At 37.7% G+C, this 11,339-nt stretch overlaps 1 protein-coding gene and 1 pseudogene across 2 annotated transcripts in view; one reads left to right on the top strand and one right to left on the bottom strand.

Annotated features, from left to right (window-relative positions):
- Positions 1-86: 86 nt before the first annotated feature.
- On the bottom strand, positions 87-5,402 carry LOC144664420 (uncharacterized; annotated as a pseudogene). Its single transcript, XR_013572807.1, has 5 exons — positions 4,751-5,402; positions 3,388-3,462; positions 3,092-3,244; positions 2,283-2,457; positions 87-1,527 (listed from the first exon to the last, which is right to left on the bottom strand). The product of XR_013572807.1 is annotated as an uncharacterized LOC144664420 (transcript).
- A 1,232-nt stretch (positions 5,403-6,634) lies between these two features.
- The window catches only part of LOC144664411 (glypican-5-like), a 9,986-nt gene continuing 5,281 nt past the window's right edge, over positions 6,635-11,339 (top strand). Inside the window, exons 1-3 of the mRNA XM_078525525.1 lie at positions 6,635-7,937; positions 8,022-8,180; positions 10,745-11,339. The exon at positions 10,745-11,339 is cut by the window's right edge and continues 94 nt beyond it. Coding sequence (XP_078381651.1) covers positions 7,802-7,937; positions 8,022-8,180; positions 10,745-11,339 — 890 coding nt within the window. The 5' untranslated portion in view covers positions 6,635-7,801. The remainder of the gene's footprint in view (positions 7,938-8,021; positions 8,181-10,744) is intronic.

Here is an 11,339-nt window from a genome sequence, read left to right as displayed (position 1 = left end):
TTGACTGTACATGATACAGGACTGCTGAGGATTACTGTCAACAGAAATGTAACTTAGATTTGTGAAGACTGAGAACATTAATTTTAGAACTGATTTTATATTGAAAGATTCAAAAAATCGAATCTCACACACTGGGGACGCCCATTGCATAATAATTGCAGTGATTACATGACAATCATGAGGCAACTCGACACAAGAAACAGGTGCATACCTGTTAAAATACACAAAATTAATTAAAACTATTTCAAGAGACAAAATGCAGTAAATAAACCACATTTATTTAATTTTTCTTGTTTGGTGTTTACATAACTCTTACGCCTTCTGACAATTTATCTTAATAAAAGCATGACTCACTTTTGGTTGTTCAAAACAAATTAAAATATTTTGTTATTTTTTATCCTTGATATTTTGTTTACTGGATAATTTTAAGCAATACTGTGATCAAGATTAAGACTGAACCCATCCTTATTAAAAATTACTGGGAGATTTGAACTTATTTACACGTGAATTAACATTTACAAGCATTTATGTATAATTTTCTCAATTTAAGGTTAAGGGAGGGCTTTATATATCCAGATCTCTGCTACCATTTTGCTAAACTTTCAGTTACCTGAAGTTAAACTGCAATTTAAAAAATTTAAAAAAACATATACAACATTGCTCAAAGTTGCTCAGTCAATAACTATGCGTATTATCTTACACTGTAAAATTCAGCTACCTGAAAAAGCAACCCATTTACATTATAATCACAGATAACAGTGACAGAATTATGAAAACATAGGTAAAAACAGCTAAAGAACGATTCTAGCGTAAAACATGTAAGAACATATCTGCCAGCAAAAGTAAAAATTTTATCCTTAACTATAACTTTCAATTGTGGAGTTCCATAAATTATCCATACCTTCCCCACAGAAAGGATTTTTCCAAAGGACCCCCCCCCCCCCTAATCCCTCTGAACATTCCAATGCCCGATTCCCTCTATGGCGCACACCTGCAGGGAATTGCTGTAGTTGTATTCATCATTGCTAGGTCTCGTGCATGGTTTAATGAATACCACTACCATGATTCCCTGTGGACCCGTGCTATAGAGGGAATCGGGCATCAAGCTTCATACATTTCCTTTAAGTTTTTGGCCTTTGAGACCCCTCCCTCACTCAGGAATTTCCAATCCCTTCTGTGGGGGAAGTATGGACATTTTCTGGATCCACACATTTCAACTACTTGTTTCAGAACAGCTTTCTCCATTTTCACTGATGGTTCTTAGCAGATATCCATCAACTGTTCCTTTCTTTCTGTCTATCTCTTCAGCTTTTTTTCTTGCCAAATCAAATTCTTTTTGTAACTTCAATGCAAACTGGAAGTCTTTTTCCTCTTGCTCTGTTCTTTCATCAATGAATTGTGAAATGCTGAAGTTGCAAATGTCACTGGATGTGGTACTTGATGAAACAACAGAATCCTGTTTTTCTGTATCAGTATTCATAAGGTGGCTTGGTGTATTGTTGTGATTGTCTCTGTTCTTTGCTAAGCCTGTAAACAAAGGTACTTCTTAATTAACATATTTTATATTGTATCACTTGAATCATAACAAAATAATCAAAATACTAATCCATTTTAACTGTAATACAGATGCTAAAAATGGATTTTTCTGTGGCAAGATTTGTGATTAGTAACAATCTCAATTATTATGTCTTGTACAATATCACCTGCCATGTTAGGAATATACAAGGTCCCAAATGGATTCTGAGTCAAAAGGTTTAGGAGGCTCTGGAGCATTGCCTGGACACTTTTGTTTGGGTTCCAAGAAGGATTAGCCTTAAATCCAGGCTTGACAAAGAGAAACACAAGGGCTCCACAGATGCAGCTTATGCGCTGCTTTTATCCAACGTCAATGATCTTCTCAACTAGTTTTTCCAGTGATTTTGATACTATCTTGACATCAAAGTGGGGGGGTGGTGGGGGCCGGGGGGGGGGGGGGGGGGGGGGGGGGGGGGGGGGTGTGTTTTTGGGAGATTCCCCCCCCGGGGGGGGGGACCGAAACAGGGGGAAAAAAAAGGAAAAGGGAAAGAGGCGTAGGGCCTAGGAGACAGAATTTACCTTGACATCAAAGTAGTAAAATACAATCACACTCCTGCATTAGCACCTCCCTTTAATAAACAGTGAGTTGGGCCCAACCAGTTTTCTCCAAAGGTATTTTTAATCCCCTTAATTATTAAAACATTCAGTGTAGTCATAAGCATGTATGCAATCATAATGCAAATCTGAAACAAAAATTTGCCAAATACCTTGATTATTGAATAAAGATGATTGCTTCTTGGGAAAGAGCCATCTGTCCAATGTTCTGTGGCCATGACTGACTTGGGTGTCCTGCGTTTTGATCTTTTTACTTTTTGTTATTTTATTTGTGTGTGGGGTTCCTGTTGTGCTTGGCTGTGAAAGTCTCTCTTTCCCCTGTGAGTTCTGTAGAAAATACAAAAAACATGGAAATTCAGAGTAAAATTCTCCATGCTAATTAATATGCATTTCAGACTTTTTATTTTGTAAGAATTTAGAAGTTTGTCAGAAACTTTTATTCATATTATATTATAAGAATTTGATGGCAAATCAAGTATCCTGGATAAACAGAGCTCTTACTTTGCATACTACTCAAGAGATAGGTAAGATTCAGCCTGAAAAAAGTCATACTGATTACAGCTCTTTACTCTGCAGAGGCTTCCTTTGGGTTTGGAATCAAGTGGAAAATGAGACAGATAAAAAATAAACCAAGGAGAGGGGTAAATACAATGTAGATGCAGTGGGAGGGACCCTGGACAGAGGCTTCTGTAGGTTTCTAATCAACAGCAAGAGAAAAACAGAGCAAGAAAAAGTACTAATGAATCAAAGACACCACTAATCTCTGAAGACCTAAATCAACAGATACATGCCCGAATTTTGGCATAAACTTCCTGTAGAAAAACAGATTTTTCTCGAAAAAACCATGCGCCTTATGACTCGAATAACTACGATAGTTTTCTTTTTACTTTGGCTATACATCAAGACAAGTAAAAATCTTTACTCCAGTCATCCAAACAAATCTATTTTGAAAGCTAATCACCTGTTCCTTTTCTTCTGCTGCTATCTTTCTTGCAAGCTCCTCATCTTGCAGTGCTTGGTATTCTAAAGACCTGGCAAGCCTTTGTTCCTCTTCCTGCAGTCGATGAATAACTTCCTCGCTTGCCTGCACCTCTTGTTCTCTTACTTGTTGCAACTGACAAGTTTCAAACAGAATGATCAGTTCTAAATACTTAACTTGAAAACATCCAGACCATTTTGGCCATAATAATAGCTGTATATTTTAATGACATTTGAAATTTGGATTGAAACCATAACACTAGAACTTGTTTATTTTACCTTTCTCAATTCCTCTTCATACTCCTTGCGAAGCTCTCCATCCTGGGATATTGAACGCTTTAGGCGGTGGAAAATCTGCATAATTCATAAAAAAGTTAATTGCAGTAAATACATTTGATTTTGTATGTTTTGGAAACCAATAAACAAGCCCAACAATAAAATTGTTTCCAGAACATTTTAGCCAAAAAAACATTATTTTTTTCTTTCAAGCATATTTGCCAACACCACACACATAGTCTACTGACTATAATTCCAGTAAACCACATAGAAACTGTACAGGGTTTGTACTCTTTTGAGCTTTTGAAATTCCATGACTTTCCTTGACCTTTTCCATGACTTTTTAAAGTTTTCCATGACCTTAATTTGACCCTTTTTGTTTGGAAATTTTCAAAATTCATCTTGATTTTGAGCATGTTTTTACCCTTTTTCTTACAAAAAATAACCTGCCTAATTTATTTTGTACAATCAATACCATTTTCCATGACATATACTAAAACCCGAAACAATGAAACGAAACCAACGAAACGAAACGACCGAAACCGCTGAAACGAGCGAAACGAAACTGCCAAAACAACCGAAACGCGCGATACGAAACGAAATCACCGAAACAAGCAAAACCTCAAGAATTCCATCACTTACCGTACTATACACCCCGTTTAGCCTACTCTACACTCCGATTAGCCTACTATAAACCCTGGTTAGCCTACTATACACTCCGGTTAGCCTACCACACACTCCGGTTAGCCTACCACCACTCCGGTTAGCCTACATTTCACTTAGGTTAGCCTAGTATGCACTCCGGTTAGCCTGTTTACGGTTAGCTCTCAATAATTGTAATGGGTTTTGCTTGTTTCAGTGATTTCGTCTCGTTTCAGCCGTTTCGGTAGTTTCGCTCGTTTCGTTTCGGTGGTTTCATTTCGTTGTTTCGGGTTTTAGTACATGCCATTTTCCATGACTTTCCATGTTCCAGGCCTGGAAAATGAAATTTTAAACTTCCATGACTGTCCAGGTTTTTGATGACCCGTACGAGCCCTGCTGTAGTTTTGCACATACCTCCGGCTTGCAGACGAAGTGTTTATATTGTGGTTCAATTTTATCCTCGGTTCAAATTTTATTTTTGTTTGTTTTTAAGTCATTATCATACATTACCATACCCAAAAACAAAGAAAAATAAAATTTGAACCAAGGATAAATTTGAACCACAACATTTACACACTACTTTAACTTATAAGTTATGTCGGTTATTGCAAAAATACAGCTACAGCGATCGTGGACTACGAGAGTAACCTACTTATCCTAGTTAGATTATCTATAAAGAGAAAGTATGGCAAGCTTTCTATACAAAAGTAAGCTTTATACTAACCGAAGAAGTCTTCGTCGTCTTCTCCCCGTAATCTTTTACGGCACCTTTCAGGAAAAAGCTTTTGGATTTGTTCCCATCGCTTTGAATCAACCAACGTTCCTTTACGGGAGTTTGTTCTCGCCCAACTTGATATCCTCATTCGACAAAGAGGGCAAAGAAAATTCGCTTCTTCGACATTTTTCTTGAAGCACGGTCCACATAGCTCGTGTTCGCATGGCATAACAACAGGTTCGATGAGTATTTGCAAACATATCGGGCATGTGAAGTCAGAAAAAGAGATGGAAATAGCATTCCCGTCGTTGAAATTGTTTGATTTTAGCTTTTTAGGGCTGACGACTTCGTTCAACGTCGATTCATCGTTTTCATCTTCAGCCGCCATCTTGGATCATACCGGTATTGATGCAAGCAGTTTTGGCGCCAAAACTTGACCAATCAACATCAAGTCTTTGACAGTCGGCGCGGCCGCCCAGCGGGGCCCAGTCTTTCAGTCGGCTGCAGTCGGGTTCGTTCGACATCGACATGCAAATTCTCCTCACTGGTTACCTGCTGGTTACAGTTCTTAGTAAGGAGAATTTGCGTAGATGACCAGGCAGCTTTGTTTAAGAGAAACTTTCTCAGCTACCATCTTATGTTCCGCTTCATTATTTTGTTGAAAATTCGTTTCAATTATTTTTATATTTTCACGAAACTTCTGATTTGGTTTTCGAAAGTTTCGTACGCGCTGAGCGCGAGCCGCGGCTACAAATGGCGCGAAATAGTGTTTGTGGCGGGAAAAGTGGCGCGCGTCTTCCCTCGTATAAAGGGTGAATGAAGTTTTTTTTCGCCATTTCTTCTTTCACTTTTGCTGGATTTCTTTGCTGCGGTTTCAGAGCTTTAAAAAAAAACACTCCAAAGTTTAAACATTTAAGCAGATAACATAAAGATATAAAGATGCCAGGAACAGAAGTTGAGACGACATGCACAACCCCAGTCGTGGAAAAAGAAGTCGAGAAGATTCCTGAGAAGAGCGACTCAAACTGCGAAGAAAAGCCTTGCGAAGAAACCAAGACAGAAGAAAACATGATGAAGACAACAGAAGAGTCGGAAAAGATGGAAAAGGAGAATTGTCCGGAGACAGAAAACAAAGACGAGACGAAAAACGAAGAAAAACCGGCCTGTGAGAGCGAAGTTATGATGGAAAAGACGGAAGACAAACCCGCGCAGGAGACGGAGGGAAACATGGCTGGAAATTCCAAACGAAAGTCGACCGAGGCAGACAACCAGACCCAGGAAGAGGATAGCCCTCCCAAGAAAAGGAAGTCTACGTAAATAGGGCAGAACCGCGACTTTTGACTTCGTTGGTATTGTACTGGAATTTGTTTGTTTGATGCTACTCGATTGTTTTGTGCCGTTGTTTGCACCATGAATTTGTAGTTTACAAGAGTAGAGCAAAACAAATAAGAGCGAAGAATGACGAAACCGTTTATAATTTTAATCTTCTGAGTGATTTTAATCCGTTTAGTATCTGAAAGATTACTATCAAAAGATTTTTTTAATTGAAATTCAGTACTGCGACAGCGTGGGCTGAAGGAACTTTGGTACATCTGGTCAGTTTTGGAACAGAAGAAGCACTGAACGTGTTTTTAGCTTATTCTGTGTTTATTTATAGCTTCAGTTTCAAGGACCGTTTATTCAATGAGGGGTGAAAAACATGCCAATTTTAAAAATTCCTTGTTTTGAAATAAAGTTTTTAACCTGACGAAGCCCATGGAATCGCTGTATCTTAAGCTCCACCTCTTTTCTAAATCATAAGTACCTTACTTATCTTCATCAGTTTATATTAAAAGTGGCGGTGACCTAAAAATATTCTTCGACAAGAACGAACTAGTCTAAATATTGAACTTTGGCTTAAATTACAGCAATAGGAAAATTATAAACCCGATTTCTTTTATCTGAACGTACAAAAAAGTTTACACCATGAAAATTTTTGTGTCAAACTTAACACAAAAAATTCAAAGTGCTATGAATCGGACTTTAGGTAAGACGATTGAGTTTAAGTGCTTTCCGATTATGCTATGAGAAACAGAATACCGGAACTGGTTTATATGTCTGGCTTTAATTTTGGCTTTGTAAGAAGGGTTTTCGTGAGCAAAGAAGAATCCTTATCGTATTTTTCAAGGAGCAGAAATAGAATACAGCCTCGCTCTCCCATCGGTATGAGGCTGTATGTCGAAGGATGAACGATAAGGTTTTATGCAAAACAGAATCGCGTCCTTATCTTTCAGTAGAGAAGTTGTGAGGTTATCAAAACTGGATAAGTTTCGTTTCTTTGAGATAGCGAAGCTGATAAATAAAGAGTTTGTACTGTTAAAAAACACGATCAAACTCGCTTAGACTTCGAATTTCGCGCTCAGAAGCTATATAATTTATTGCCTTTTTACAATTTTTGCAACGGATTTCTAACCTCTACGTGCAAAGCAAGAGTAAACAAATGTCGTTTTAGTGCTCTAGATAGTTCTTGATAGATAATTGAAGTTTAATTTGCCTTCAGACTTCTTAAAAACTCGTTATGTTAATTCATATAAGGACTGTACCCAAGGATTTCGAGTGAACCACTCTTTCCTGAAGAATTAAGTTCTTCAGATTGCTTTAGTTTGCGGGACGGAAAATCGGGAAACCTAACCCCTAACAAACCAATCACTCCCTGCTAGTGTTGAACCACATTCCGCCCCCGTTCGCCCAATAAAATATTTTTGCTCGATTTTCTGTTATGAGTCAAAGGGACCGCACAGCTGTTTCGCTCATCGCTTATTCATGATTGATTGTTTGGATTGTTTTCATTAATTACCATGCACGAATATGGCAAGGGCGCTCCGGGAACACCTCAATCCACTCACAAAGCTGTCAAGTATATCTCGTTGATGCGCAGACGAATGACCTTATAGGACATGACAACGTATTCAGTACCAAAACTGCTATCAGCTTTTCTATTTTAACTTCTCACGCAACAGACGTACGTAGAACTTTTTCGGTATTTGCGACACATTCGGTATACTAACAAGCACTTTCAAGATGGGTTCTATTCGCATGCTTCATGTGGTTTGTTTATTGAGCTTTCTGTTGAGAGCATGGCGCGCAGATTCACAATTGTCTTGTTCAGAACATCTTGGAGCAAACAGACTATCAAAGCCTCAAACTCCTTTAAAAGGTAAGAATTGAAATTATTTCTGTTATACTTAGACTACCGAATCGAGTTTGTCATGGTCTAACCAGCGACATTTGTCATTGACAGGGAAGGAGCCGCTAGTTTGCGTCAGTGAGAAAACATGCTGTACAAGACAAACGGAAGATTCACTGCGGGTTAGAACCGCGAAGAATGTAAAGACTCTCCTACAAACGAGATATGTGGCTGCTAAGAGTTCGTTGTTGTCTCTTTTCGACGATTTAAAAGGTTAGTCGCGTCCTTCGACGGTTCGTTAAATTATTTTGTAAGCTGATGAAAAGCACTTCATTATTTGCTTTATATAAACAAATTCTTAGACTACTTGAATGATCGCAGCTGCGACGGGATTTTGCGGTTCTGTCTGTAATTGTATCCAAAAGCAGATAGAAGCAGTGCTTTTGCTCTAAAACAAAAAACTTGGACTATCTCGGGGAATTTAGAACAATACCGTTCAATTGCTTTTTACACCGATTTCCTATCGGCTCATTATTAATTACAATCTACTCGAGCATATTTCAACGGTGGCACAAACATGCCTGAAATTGTTATTGTCTATTGTCGAGTGTGTTAATTCATTTAAAAACCACAAAGTTAGACCCTGCACCGCCAGTTTTTTCCCTTCCTGATTTGATATTGTTTCTCTCGTGTACGATTCCAGTCACTTTATTTTTAATTTGATTTTCCGCTTCTTTTCGACATCGGGTGTGAATAATGTATTTTAAATAAATGGGTTATCGACCTTTTCGCTTATTGAACCTGAATATTGAGACTCACTGAAAAGTGACAATTGTTGACTGTTTTTCGACATATCCGAAGAAAATTTGAATAGAGCCACTGCCTCTTTCCGGCCTTAATATAATCTACAGTTATGTAAAAGTAATACTAGACGTGCTTTATGTGTTGTTGATCATGATTTGCTGATTGAACTAATAAGAGTGGCTACGTATTTAGATTTGCCACAAGAAGTTTCAACACGGTCATTTATGATGAATAATTTATTTAACATGAAAATAAATCAGTTTCTTAATGCGCAATCTGCCATTTGGATCTTGTCAAGACATCGCGGTACTGTGTGGGTTATGCTTCAGTTGATGCATGCTTCTTCAGCGTGCTAGCTGGGAGTGAAAACAAAATGGCTAAATTGTTTTGTGATAAGTTTTGCACATCTGTGTTCTTGAGCGCACATTTCAAAGGCAATGTAGGAGTTTATTTTTCTGTAGAAGTTTGTCTTACGAATTCCTGTTGTACTTGTGCAGCCTGTGGGCTGAATAACTCAGATCGTTTGGTTGTAACATTCGGAATTGATGAACGATCATAAATCAACTAAAACTCTGAAGCTTTCTTTTTCGCACAGCGGGAAGTTTTTTTCAAGCAGAAAGGGTGGGTTCATATTCAAACGTGCTGTCACATCTTATTTGGCTGACCCTCAAAACTGAAATATAGCACTTTCTGCAACTATGCCAACTGTTTAATTGTACACGAATGTCAATTTAGACGTTTTTAATGGGTTCTCGAACACCTTTTAAAAACACTTTACTTTGTGTAAACAAAATAAACTTAAGATTTTATTGTTCCATGATGTTGATGCTTATTGTTTATAAGCACGCTCCCGCATTTTGTTTTGGTTTTGAAGTATTGGAGGAATGTCACAATATTTAGACTTTATCAGATTTTAAACAGTTAGTGTTACACATGTTGCCAGCCTGTTTGCAACATTCTTTTCCTTGTGTTTATTAACTTGTCAGACTGAAGTTCAGAATGTTAATTATTCTCACTGATTGGTGTAATTTAGATTCAAATCATTATTTGCTGGAGCACAATGTTAATGAATTTTAATGTCGTGGATGAAATTCCAGCCCTGAATCATTATTCCTTTCACAAAATTTTGATTTACTGCTAAGGGGAGGGAAAGGGTCTGTTACAGTTGTAGCAAGTGAAGTGTGCCCCTATAGAGCACATTATTGAATTATTTGAAATTTGAATCCATTAGTCAATTTCAAGAATCATAACTGCCAATCAATTATGTTTGAATCAAAATTTAGTTTCCAATCACAGCTGCCTGATTTAAAACAAAGAGAAGGTGATAATTTGAATTTGTCTTTCTATTTGTTTCATCTAATAAGCGTAAAAACGTACGGGCTGTAATCAGAAAGTAAATTTTATGCAAAAATTAATAGGCACTATGTGTTCTTAAAATTGACTAACAGAATCAAATTTCAAATAATCAATTCAGTAATGTGCTCTAGAGGGGCACACTTCACTTGGCACGACTGTAATTAGTTGAGAGCAATGCATTGTGCCAGAAAATATCCATACCCCTCCCCCTCCCCCCTGGAAATTCCAGTTCAGCCCCATACTTTCCTTTAAAAATGTTGGCTTTTGAGACCCCGCACCCCCTTGGAATTTCCAATGATCTTCTGTGGGGTTGGATATGGATATTTTCTGGAACTGCACAATCTCACTTAGTATATATACTGAAACAAACAATCCTCCCTCTATTTCTCTTTCTCTCTTCTTCTCATCCCTTTAGAACTGAATTAAGAGTGTTGACTTTTGACTTTGGAATTCTAGCTTTAATGACTATAGATAAATCAACTGATAACTGCTGCCACTGACCTAGGAGTGCTTCCAGTCCTGGCTGAGGCAGGCTGTGTTTTTTTATATACATTTATCACAGAGTGAAGATGTTTGTGGCCTATTAACTTCATACTGATTTTCCTGTATCTTAAGATAAAGCTACAACAGATAAATTAATAAAATAATCAATAATATTTTATATAATCCATTTACAGATTATTTTCAAGATGTCATTCGAGAAGGTCATCGTCAAAGTGCCCTTTTCCTGCTCAACACTCAGAAAAACCTAACAACAGCTGAGGTCAATGTAATATCAACTTTCTTCAAAGACCTCGAAAACTACGTGGTTGACGATAAAGTGGAATTACAAGACATTGTGGATACATTCTTCCGCAATTCTTTTCCACTTGTTCTTGAATACATAAATCCAGCAGGAAAGACTGTCTCAAACGAGTACAAACAGTGTTTGAAAACAAACATTGATTCAATACAACCATTTGGAAAACGTCCAGCACAGTTAGTGGGCATCTTTGAGCAGGTTTTTGAGCCTGTGCGCAATCTTTTAGGGAGCGTGAAGTTTGGAATAGAAGTGTTGAATATGGCTCAGAGATTCAACTTTACAAGTGGATGCAAAAATGTACTTTTGCAGATGAAATTCTGTTCAATGTGCCAGGGTCTTAACAAAGTGAAACCATGTCACAGGTTTTGTATGGACACTGTAAGTAACTGCCTGACGTCTGAGATAAAGCTTCAAGCAGAGTGGGGAAGCTTAATCGACACTGTTTACTTGCTTATGGAGAGTATTGGCAA

This window comes from Oculina patagonica, chromosome 8, assembly GCF_052425735.1.
Source record: "Oculina patagonica isolate OP01 chromosome 8, crgOcupat, whole genome shotgun sequence".
In the NCBI taxonomy this organism is placed as follows: domain Eukaryota; kingdom Metazoa; phylum Cnidaria; class Anthozoa; order Scleractinia; family Oculinidae; genus Oculina; species Oculina patagonica.
The sequence above is the reverse complement of the archived record's forward strand: the minus strand, read 5'-3'. Positions and strand labels throughout refer to the sequence as shown.